This window comes from Littorina saxatilis, linkage group LG17 (assembly GCF_037325665.1).
Source record: "Littorina saxatilis isolate snail1 linkage group LG17, US_GU_Lsax_2.0, whole genome shotgun sequence".
NCBI lineage: Eukaryota > Metazoa > Mollusca > Gastropoda > Littorinimorpha > Littorinidae > Littorina > Littorina saxatilis.
The window spans coordinates 22,832,348-22,844,570 of NC_090261.1; the positions used below are offsets into that span (position 1 = coordinate 22,832,348).

At 45.7% G+C, this 12,223-nt stretch overlaps 1 protein-coding gene across 1 annotated transcript in view; it reads right to left on the bottom strand.

Moving 5' to 3' along the window:
• The window catches only part of LOC138952050 (CAAX prenyl protease 2-like), a 31,332-nt gene that overhangs the window by 4,814 nt on the left and 14,295 nt on the right, over positions 1-12,223 (bottom strand). The window contains exon 8 of the mRNA XM_070323625.1: positions 10,759-10,821. Within this exon, the coding sequence (XP_070179726.1) occupies positions 10,759-10,821 (63 nt within the window). The remainder of the gene's footprint in view (positions 1-10,758; positions 10,822-12,223) is intronic.

Consider the following 12,223-nt stretch of genomic DNA (forward strand, 5'->3'; position numbering starts at 1 on the left):
TCATCTTAAAAAATCGTATCTGTAATTTGTTAGCTAAATCAGACATGTAAGGGCACCATACTTCAGAACCGTAAAGTAAAATAGGGACCACAGTTTTTTCAAAGAGGTCAATTTGAACATCAAGAGGCAAAAACAAACTAATATCCAAACAACAGCTATTTTAAGATAAGAGTGTGTGGAGAGACCTTGTATTCAATTATAGTAATCACTGAAAGACATCAAACTTAGTTCAAAAGCAAATCCTAGAAACCCCTAAATAATGGAAAATGTGTTGGCTAAACAATTCATTGTTTACGTAAATAATTCATTGTTTACGTAAATAATGATTTATTTAGCAACATTGCTGATTGTTTATAAACAATGTAATATAAGTCTAAATAATATATTGTTTACGTAAACAATATATTATTTAGACGTATTTTACATTGTTTGTAAACAATCAGCAATGTTGCTAAATAAATCATTATTTACGTAAACAATGAATTGTTTAGGTAAATAATGAATGGTTTACGTAAACAAAAAATTATTTAGAATTGTTTTACATTGTTTATAAACAATTACTTATTTAGCACATGAGCTTCTAAATAATGATTATTTAGCTAAAACTGGTGAAAAAAACATGAAAAAGGATCCAAATAATTATTTGACAAATGGAATGCCATATGTCAACGGATTTCCTTTTCCTCATGGCTCCGTGCACTTGCAATGCCCTTCCAGTGATGTCACGCTTTAGGTCAGTGCCTACGTGTTTAATATAAAATTTCTAAAGTAAATTTTCATTTGACTAATATACTTACCCCAATCACATATAGCATTTGACACAGTCTGAGATGCTAGGTACTGAAAACGCTTACCCGTCTAACCAATTAAAGGGAAGCAACCCCATCACCAAAAAGGCAAACGTAGCCATGGTAACGGGCCGGAACCACAGAGATATAGAATAGAGCCACCAAGCGCTGTGCTGGCAGGGGAAACGATTGCAGCTACCGGGCCGCCATTTCGCTGTGCCCATCCCACAGCCTGACCAGTGTACATTTCAGTGGGAATGTGGCACACTGGGCTTCTTATCTCCGTCGGTTGATTAGAATCAGCTGGCATAATGTTATTGAGTAATGAAGAAACTATTCAGAAAATAATATGATCTGCTAGTGGCGGTACCTGGTGGATGGAAGGGGGAGAATGGTATTTCTTACCGCATACTAAATACGTTACACTGATCGAAAGAGAGAAAAAAACGGGCGCACAGTCACACACACGAACGAACAAACGAACACACACACACACACACACACACACACACACACACACACACACACACACACACACACACACCTGAGACAGAGACTGTCAGACAGATTGAGACAAAAAGGTTATACGAAACCAAGAACATTAATTTTATAACAATTGAAAAAATGATGCAAAACCAGTTAGTGTCACAAGAGAAGCCAATCAGACGAAGCAAGCATCAAGATGACAAAGTTAAACAAATTTGTAGATGTTATTCATAAACCTCTCTCTCTCTCTCTCTCTCTCTCTCTCTCTCTCTCTCTCTCTCGCATGATGTCTCTCTCTCTCTCGCATGATGTCTCTCTCGCTCTCTCTCTCTCACTCTCTCTTTCTCTCTCTCTCTCTCTCTCTCTCTCTCTCTCTCTCTCTCTCTCTCTCTCTCTCTCTCTCTCTCTCTCTCTCTCTCTCTCTCTCTCTCTCTCTCTCTCTCTCTCTCTCTCTCTCTCTCTCTCTCTCTCTCTCTATCTCTCTCTCTCTCTCTCTCTCTCTCTCGCATGATGTTGAAAAAGTGCAAGCTGCACTATACCACTTAATTCACATCAATTAACTCGCAATTGACCTCAATGCAATGCATTTTGTGTACATATATGTATAATGTGTTTTCACTTAAGTTATCTGTTAAAATGTAGAAGTTTAGTTTTTCTATTTTCTATTTTTTTTATCTTGTATTTTTATTTCATTTTTTGTAGTTAGTCTCTCTTTATTCATCTTTCGGATGAGAAAAACCGAGGTCCCTTCGTGTACACTACATTGGGGTGTGCACGTTAACGATCCCACGATTGACAAAAGGGTCCAGGAAAGGGTCTTTCCTGGCAAAATTGTATAGGCATAGATAAAAATGTCCACCAAAATACCCGTGTGACTTGGAATAATAGGCCGTGAAAAGTAGGATATGCGCCGAAATGGCTGCGATCTGCTGGCCGATGTGAATCATGCGTGATGTATTGTGTAAAAAAATTCCATCTCACACGGCATAAATAAATCCCTGCGCCTTGAAAATGTGCGCGATATAAATTGCATAAAATAAAAATAAAAAAATAAAAAAATAAATCCCTGCGCTTAGAACTGTACCCACGGAATACGCGCGATATAAGCCTCATATTGATTGATTGATTGATTGATCTTTAGGGCGAGGGCTGGATGTACAAAAGCAGACTACTGCTTAATCTACTACCCTCGTTAAATAAAGAATTGTCATTGTCTCTCTCTCTCTCTCTCTCTCTCTCTCTCTCTCTCTCTTTCGCCCCCACCCTTCTCCACCTCTCTGTCTCTCTCTCTCTCTGTCTCTGTCTGTCTGTCTGTCTGTCTGTCTGTCTGTCTGTCTGTCTGTCTGTCTGTCTGTCTCTCTCTCTCTCTCTCTCTCTCTCTCTCTCTCTCTCTCTCTCTGTAAATGAAACAAATCTTTGCCGTAATAAGAAATGCAATAGTGACATCAAAGCTAAATTTGTCAATTTAAGTCAGTATACACGAGTGACACAAAAACGATACAGCCATTTGAGGGTGGGGGTGTCTTTAAAAGGGGGTTTCCATTGTAAAAGAAACAGCAATTTGATAAATGATACATTTGTTTTCGAACCAAACAAGTCGGCTGAAATCATGTCAAAGCTAAATTCTTTAAATCCGAGCATTATACACAGAAGAGTACTCAAAAGAAGAATGTACAACAAGCTTATTAAAATCAGTGAAACATGTCAGTGTCAGTATCAGTCAAACAAACCTGACATCTTTCAGCCAAAATCTTTAATACATCATTAAGTACAAACACATGAGTGAACTTATTTATGAACGATACATCAATCTCATCATTAAAACATGAGTATTTCAAACGAATCTGAATTGTTGAAGTCGATTGTCCTCCATACAATAAATATACAATATAATTGAAAGTAAAACTAAAGAAAAAGCAGTGCATGCAAAATGGTCCCACTGAAAACCGACTGAGAGAGAGAAGAGAGAGAGAGAGAGAGAGAGAGAGAGAGAGAGAGAGAGAGAGAAGAGAGAGAGAGAGAGAGAAGAGAGAGAGAGAGAGAGAGAGAGAGAGGGAGAGAGAGAGAGAGAGAGAGAGAGAGAGAGAGAGGGAGAGAAAGAGGAGAGAGAGAGGGGAAGAGAGAGAGAGGGAGAGAGAGAAAGAGAGGGTGAGGGAGAGAGAGGGGAAGAGAAAAAGAGAGAAGAAGAGAAAAAGAGAGAATAAGAGAGAGAGAGAGAGAGCGAGAGAGAGAGAGAGAGAGAGAGAGAGAGAGAGAGAGAGAGAGAGAGAGAGAGAGAGATGTCTTACTACAAAATCAACAGGTTAGTATTTTCAATAATAATAAAATTTAAAAAAGCAAAATTAAGCAGCATACAGACACACGCATCATTATTCTACAACTTTGCTTTTTTTATTAACATGATTATAAGGTTTAAACAAGGTGGTATTGAGATTGTAGCTCTCAAAAAACAAAGACCGGACAGAGCGAAACAGGGTGTGCCAGCGAAAGAATGGGCACACCGCGATGGCCGGCGCGCGGGTCTCGGTTACTGCACGGTTTGCGGCGCTTGGTGGCTCTATTCTATATCTCTGTGGCCGGAACCCTGGGAGTTACCTCCCATCCAGTGGACATTACGTCACTTCCTACCACACCAACTCATACGGCTTTCAGAAAGCTAAAAACCATAAGCGGGGCAGGCGGGCGGGCCTATATTAATCAAATGAAAATTTACTTTAGAAATTTTATATTAAATTACATATGCTTACTCCCAATCACATATAGCAGATAACATCAACAAGGCGGTGGGAAAGAAAAATCCAACTCACTTTAAAAACCTTGCCAGAAACTGGCCCGCTGCCCAAAAAAGGCATGAAGGGCCCGGTGGGAAAGAAAATTCTAACTCACTCTAACACCCTTACCAGGAACTGGCCCCCTGCCAACAAGTCAGAAAGGGGCCAAAGAAAATCCTGAAAGACAGCCAGAAAGCTGTGCCCAACACTTCCCCCCGGACCGTAAAGAAAACGGCCCAGGAAGGAAGAAGAACCCTGGATTACATGAACACGAGTCAAGAGGAGGGGAAGACAATCTGACCCCTCCCCCCCTTTTATTGGAAGGCTATGCCAAAGCCCGACAACACCTGAGAGATATAGGTCAGCTCCAGAGAAGAGTGACCAATCTCCACGCAAAAAGAAAGAGAAAGACCTGAGTACAAAGTACCAGAGTCCGACCCGATGATAAAAACTCAAAAAGAGCATAAGCGTTCTAAAGTTCCAAGAACGTGAAGAAACGCTCACCCCCCCTAAGCACACTCTGCTACTCTGCGTTAGAGTACAAACTAACCAAGAAACGATCAAGGTACTCTTAGGAAGTGACACAAGAAAACATCAGGAAAAAACCCTGACTGCGATCTTTTGACATCGTCACCCATAAAGCATGCTAAAGAAGGGTGCCGTAAATAGCAGACCTACTGCTCTCAAAAGAGATGGTAACCAGAAATCCTCTACCCGTTCGTGCAAAAGCAGAAAGAGATAGTACAAGGAAGCAGCTACCTACAACAAGCATAAGCACCCGAAAGTGCGGAAGTCACAGAGGACAAAAGTCTTGAGTGACCAGTAACCATGAACAAAATGGCTCCAAGCCATAGAGTCCGCAGTTCAGTCTGCTTGTAGGTAATTGAAACCGAATCAAGAACCCAAAGCCGAAAACACGACTGGTAGGCATACCGGAAAAGGCGTGAAGCCGACCAGCCAAAAGACTCCCGAGACAAAGAGTTCTCAGGAAAAAACTGGAAATTATATCCAAGATCAAATCAAGAGCCCTCCTGAGTTTGAGCGAAAAACCAGAAAGCGTATGTCCACGTCTGAAAGACTGAGGGACAAACACTGAGCCAACAGGCCAACGCCATAGACATAGTAGCCTGTGATAGAAGGGTGACTGTAACAAGAAACCCTACCGAATGGAAGTCGTACTGACTCACCTCAGAAAGAGGATGAAGAAAGCCTAGAAATCCGCCAACACAGGAACCGGAAATGCCATAGCTACCTGCGAAATGCAGTAAACAATCGCACAGGTCAGGGCTAAAAGCCATAATGCCCGTAGGACAGCCATAATTCCGAAGTACCCGCCCTACACAGGTAAACGAAAGAAAATAGGAACATTAGCCAGCTCCCCCTTTCTAGAAGGAGAGGACTGGCCAAAACTGAGAGAGAAGGTAAGCCACAAAGGATGACTCCTCAGACCTACATTGCCAAAGACAATGCCCCCTCAGAAAATCTGAATGTAACCTCCGAGGCCAACTCAAGAACATCTTAAGTTAGGACGAAACACCAGAACAAATCTGATCGCCGAGAAAGACAGAGTCGGACCCAGAGACAGACAATAATGACCACAAAGGTCAATCGTTGTTTCCAAAACCCTGACGTAACTAAGACGCCGGTAAGAAAAACAGCCTCTCCGGCAAGCCGGAAGTGCGACAGAAGCAGCAGCCCGTGGCTGAAACAACTGTTCGCCGACTGAGGGTGGGCACCCGTAAACCCGAAGGGCAGAGAAGTGAGGATCAACCACCTGATCTCCGCTCACACCTGCTACGGAAAACCCCAAAAGATGTCTCTTCTCTAGCCACCGACTGAAGTCAGAGTGGTCGAGCGAAAGAAAATGCCGAAGTCACATCTACCAGAGGCAGAAACAGTACACGGGATAACCGGAAAACCGGAAACCCGCGTACCAGAACATCATCCCGACTGATACCCTGACTGAAAGCGAGTCAGAAACAGCCAAATGACATCCAAGACAACGGAACTGAATGGACAGAAGCCCCCCCCACCGGAAAGGTGACGAGACAACTACCCCGGCCGAGGAGCTAGAACGCCCGAAAGCGGCCGCTGTTCCTTTCTCCCAGAAAACAACCGGAAAGAAGAGGAACAGTATATCCGGCCACAGCCGGAAATGCAACCGACAAAGTCACACCATGCGAAAACTAAGGCTGCTTAGACTGAGGCCGGAAGCTGAAAAGCCCGGAAGCCAGTCTCCAGTCAACCCCAGCACAGCCACAGAGTGACCATGTGGTGAGAGACCTAAGATTCCGAAAAGGAAAGTACCGGGAAGTAACCTCCGCCACAGCTGCAAGAATAGCCTTGAGCCTTGACGGAAATCCCGACCATGTCCCTTCGCTGACCACCGACTGAACCTCAGAGTGGACCATTAAAGGACAAAGACCAAAGTCATAAACCCAGCGGTGGGAGGAAGCACGGAATAACCGGAAACCGGAAAACCGAAACACCGGAAAAGGACCTCACTCATCCCTTGACCATGAGGAAAAGGGTAAGTAGACCAACCATCCGACCACCGGCCTGGATAAGCGGACGCCACAACACCCTCCGGGTGAAGCAACGACTGCCCCGACTGAAGCACAGAGTGCTGAAAGCCAACTGCTATTGTTCCCTCTCTGACACCCAAACGGAAGTGACAGAAAGAGGAACAGCATATCCGACCGAAGCCAGAAAACGCCGCCGCCGAAACCACAGAATGCGGAAACAAAGACTGCGTAGACTGAGGCAGGGAGCCATAAAGCCAGGAGGCCAGTCTGCGGTCCATCCTACCACCAACGTCGGAGCGTACAAGTGAAGGAGGACCTATTGCCAGACACTGTTGCTTCCTCCTTGCCATCCAAACGGAATTGCCAAGAAGAAGAACAGCAAACCCGGCCGAAGCCGGCTAGCAGCCGCCGAAACCGTCACAACGGAAACGAAGACTGCAGAGACTGAGGCCGAAAGCCATAAAGCCAGTCTGTGGTCCACCCAAACCCTAGCGCCAAAGCGAACCTGTGTGGGTGGACCTATGCTTTCAGTCAAAACCGAAACAACGCAGCCGCCGAAACCGCCACAGCGGAAACGAAGACTGCATAGACTGAGGCCGGAAGCCATAGAGCCCGGAGGCCAGTCTGCGGACCCTCCGTACACCGCAGCCTCAGCCTACGTGTGTAGGTGGACCTATGCTTCCGGCCGAAAACGGAAACGCAGCCGCCGAAACCGCCACAGCAGAAACGAAGACTGCATAGACTGAGGCCGGAAGCCATAAAGCCCGAAGGCCAGTCTGCGATCCCTCCGTACACCGCCGCTACAGCGTACGTGTGTAGGTGGACCTATGCTTCCGGCCGAAACCGGAACCGATTATCCCGGCCGAAACCGGGAACGGCCGCCGCTGCCAGTCAACAAAGTCCGAACCTGCAACAGGCGTTCTTGTCAACTGGCCGCAAGCCACCCGAAAACGCAGCCGCCGAAACCGCCACAGCGGAAACGAAGACTGCTAAGACTGAGGCTGGAAGCCATAATGCCCGGAGGCCAGTCTGCGGTCCCTCCATACACCGCAGCTTCAGCGTACGTGTGTAGGTGGACCTATGCTTCCGGCCGAAACCGGAAACGCAGCCGCCGAAACCGCAACAGCGGAAACGAAGACTGCATAGACTGAGGCCGGAAGCCATAAAGCCCGAAGGCCAGTCTGCGGTCCCACAAAACCACCGCAGTCAGAACGACCAAGTGAAGGAGGAACCGTGTTCCCGGACGAACCAGAAAACGCAGCCGCCGAAACCGCCAAAGCGGAAACGAAGACTGCATAGGCTGAGGCCGGAAGCCATAAAGCCCGGAGGCCAGCCTATGGTCCCCCCCCACCCCCGCAGTCGGAACGACCGAGGAAGGGAGGAACCATGCTTCCGGCCGAAACCGGAAACGCAGCCGCCAAAACCGCCAAAGCGGAAACGAAAGCTGCATAGACTGAGGCCGGAAGCCAAAAAGCCCGAAGGCCAGCCTATAGTTTATTCCGGTCGAAACCGGAAACGGCCGCCGCCGCCAGCCAACGAATTCCGGTCCTGAAACAGGCGGAAAATGTCAACTGGCCGCAAGCCACCGCTGCTGGTCAACGACCCCAAGCCTCGAAAGGAGGTGTCGGCCGACCAGCAGAGTGCAGGTAGTGAAGCTGCAAAGAACTGTTTCCCGGCAGGGAGTGTCCAGTCGCCTCACCAGGGCCGTCGGACCAGTTCGACTTACTTGAGAGTCCACCTGAGGAGGCGGAGACCGCTGAAGCAGGAACCTGAATTCCGGAAACCGGAAGGCAAGACCAGCGAAGCAAGTGACAACACATCCCCCACCGCAGGCGGAAATGCGGCGCTGCCGGAAACAACCGGGCGCTGCATCACCTCGTACACCAAAAGCGGATCTCTGAAACGAGGGACAGTAAAACAGAGAACACAAATGCCCCCTGCTCCAAAGCCAAAGCCCAGGAGGAGACAATAGTAACGCTAGAACACACAGAGCTAGCACTACTACCAAGAGTAACGGCCTACGACCGAAACTCCCACTATTCTTTCCGTTTATCAGAGTCAGCCATGCTGACTAAACAAACAAACGAAACACAAACAAAGATTACTGACAAACGCAAGTCCGAACGGACAGAAAGCTCAGTAACACACAATGTTCAAAGAACAACAAAATACCAACACCTGCAAACTACTAGAGTAAGCAGACAAAGGCAAACACGCCAAAATATCAAAGTCACAACAATGACCAAAATGCAAATGGCGACCACGCTGAACGTCGCTGATAAACAAGTCCCAAAGGACGAACAAACCAGCAACAAACCAGCGAACAAGTTAATAAACAAGAAATAAGAACGAGCTCACCCAAAGGAGCCCGCACGGGAGAAGACGATTAACGTGGCCGGCAGGTGAGCGAACTCACACAAGGTAGCCACAGAGCGCAAAAATTCACAACCTCTCTCTACGGCTGCTGAAAGAAGTATGAGTTGGTGTGGTAGGAAGTGACGTAATGTCCACTGGATGGGAGGTAACTCCCGGGGTTCCGGCCCGTTACCATGGCTACGTTTGCCTTTTTGGTGATGGGGTTGCTTCCCTTTAATTGGTTAGACGGGTAAGCGTTTTCAGTACCTAGCATCTCAGACTGTGTCAAATGCTATATGTGATTGGGAGTAAGCATATGTAATTTAATTATCATTTTGTTGGCCAGTCTCTCCACTGAGAGTCGGTTCCTTAGCTTTGACTTCCCCGGGTTCTGTTGACTAAAGCCTCTCTCACAGGATACAGAAGTGATTGGAATGGTCAAGAGAATTTCACCAAGCATGCTAAAATCAGGTATCGCAAACGTCAAAGTTCGTTGTTTTGGATCAACTGCAGCAGGCTTTCTTGGTCGTGGCATTTTCAAACACAAAGTCAGTGACAAAACTGATCGTCTGCAAACTTGCATTGCAAACTTGAACCAACAGAACCGAAAATAGCGGAGGGGAAGTAACTCTGGTCACGCTGACAGCGCCAACTTCCTGGAGACAGTAAACACGTGTCGAGATCGCCGGTGAAGCTTTCCAAAATTAGTCTCCCGGGGAAAAAAAAAAAAAAAAAAACCTCGAGCGTCGCATAACCAGTCGTACCGTTTGTAAAACGATCAAAGTCATACCCTTTTGCCTTTCAAGTCGTACGTTATTATACCTCTTGGCAAAATAATTGTTACTTACCGACACCCTTTCAAAGAGCGTCTCGTACGTGATTTGGGCGGTCAGAGGGTATAATACCTCCAATTTTACGTGATGTGGAACCCTGAGTAATAGGGATATGCCCCAGGAAGCGGCACCCTGGACCCCCTGCATTATTTACTTTACTACCAGCGAACGCCAAGAAGAAGAAGAAGATTTACTTCCTTGAATTTATCATCTATTATTTAGTACGTAAAAAACTTCAGACTACATGCGCCATAACAAGAAGAAGAAAAAAATTGGGGGGCAAAAATGAAAACGAACGAAAAACATGCTATTTCTCCCAAACAATATCAATATATGAGGCTTATATCGCGCGTATGTTATGCAATTTATATCGCGCACATATTTTAAGGCGCAGGGATTTATTTATGCCGTGTGAGATGGAATTTTTTTACACAATACATCACGCATTCACATCGGCCAGCAGATCGCAGCCATTTCGGCGCATATCCTACTTTTTCACGGCCTATTATTCCAAGTCACACGGGTATTTTGGTGGACATTTTTATCTATGCCTATACAATTTTGCCAGGAAAGACCCTTTTGTCAATCGTGGGATCTTTAACGTGCACACCCCAATGTAGTGTACACCCCCTTTCATGAAACACTGTTTCAGTGCTTACTGCAGTGTCATCTTGTCTCTCCTGAATACAATCTTAGAAGTTAACAAAAATGGTGTGGTCACTGATAAGGGTAAATGTAAAATGTCATCGAACATCAAAAATCGTTAAAAAAACAAGACAATTTAAAAAATCATGAGAAACCTAGATACATCTGGTTATTATTATTTTTTTTTTACACAGAACCATGCAGACAATCTGAATGATGAATGATACAAAATCCCTGTAAACAACAAGTCCACTTTTCTGCAATTCCCAAACAAATGCCTGTTTGTATGCAACAAAACAATTACTTTACATTAAATCAGACAGTGTTTACCACCTACACTTCCACTCCTGCTTACCTGTTCGTGTGAAGAGGAAGGCAGAGTACGCCCCAAAGACAGTTGTGTAGCAAATCTGAAAAACTGCAAGCATAATATTGAGTGAGCAACGAATTCACCTTTTTTGTTTGTTTGTTTGTTTGCTTAACGCCCAGCCGACCACGAAGGGCCATATCAGGGCGGTGCTGCTTTGAAATATAACGTGCGCCACACACAAGACAGAAGTCGCAGCACAGGCTTCATGTCTCACCCAGTCACATTATTCTGACACCGGACCAACCAGTCCTAGCACTAACCCCATAATGCCAGACGCCAGGCGGAGCAGCCACTAGATTGCCAATTTTAAAGTCTTAGGTATGACCCGGCCGGGGTTCGAACCCACGACCTCCCGATCACGGGGCGGACGCCTTACCACTAGGCCAACCGTGCCGGTCCGAATTCACATAGAAAAACTATTCCAAAAATATTTCTCCATGTCACCAACGAGTCTAGGACACTTTCCCCCTGGATTTTTTCCCCCCTGACTTTATCCCCCCGAATTCTTCCACCCAGATTTTTTCCCCCCGTGACATTTTCCCGCTGAGACTTTTTCCCCCCGTGACTTTTACCCCCTGGGGCACTTTCCCCCGTGACTCTTTCCCCCCTTGACTCTTTTCGTTATTTTATTATTTCTATTTTAATTTTTTTGTTAATGCTTATAATGCTTAATTTTTTGATAAAATGAATAGATAAAATGTGTATTCTTACACACATGTGGTTCCTACTTTTAATTCAGCAGCTTTGGTTTAAAACACATACATACACATCTAAAAGAGTCCAAAAAAAGTCTAAAAGAAAACACTGTATGCCGCGAAATGCGCTGGTTAGAGTCTTGGTATTTCCTTCTTGTGTGTGGCGGAGGATGACGAGCGACGTGTTGAGCAATCTCTGCTACGTTCACATCTAGAAGCGTCTAAAAGAAAACATTGTGTGCGATTCCAAGTAGGTATGTGTCAAGGTTTCTGTTGTCATATGACCGAACGAGCCGCAAAATGTGCTCGTTAGAGTCTTTGTATTTCCTTCTTTTGGGTGGTGGAGGATGACCAGCGATGTGTTGAGCAATCTCTGCTCGGCCAGCTGCTTCCTCTCTTCTCAGAACTTCCAGGAACTTCCAGAAGTTGGGGTGATGCGCTCCAACGTTTGACTGGAATCTTCTGTGCCATCCCTCACAGTGGTTCCTCCGTTTCTTCAGCTCGGCGCCTCAGTGAACTCCTCACTGAAATAATTTCTTCTCTGTGTGACTCAGGAAGATGGTTGTGTTCATTGACTTCCTTCTGCACCATTGTCTCAAACAAATGGATCTTGGCCTTGCAACCGCCCATCTTTCTTCTCTCACACTCCCAGCTTTGCTTTCCACCTGCCAAATCCTTCTGTTTTAAATATATGTATTTCTTGTCAACAACGCATCTTGCTCCTCTCTCTGTTGTTTTGAAATCGGCCTCTCTTT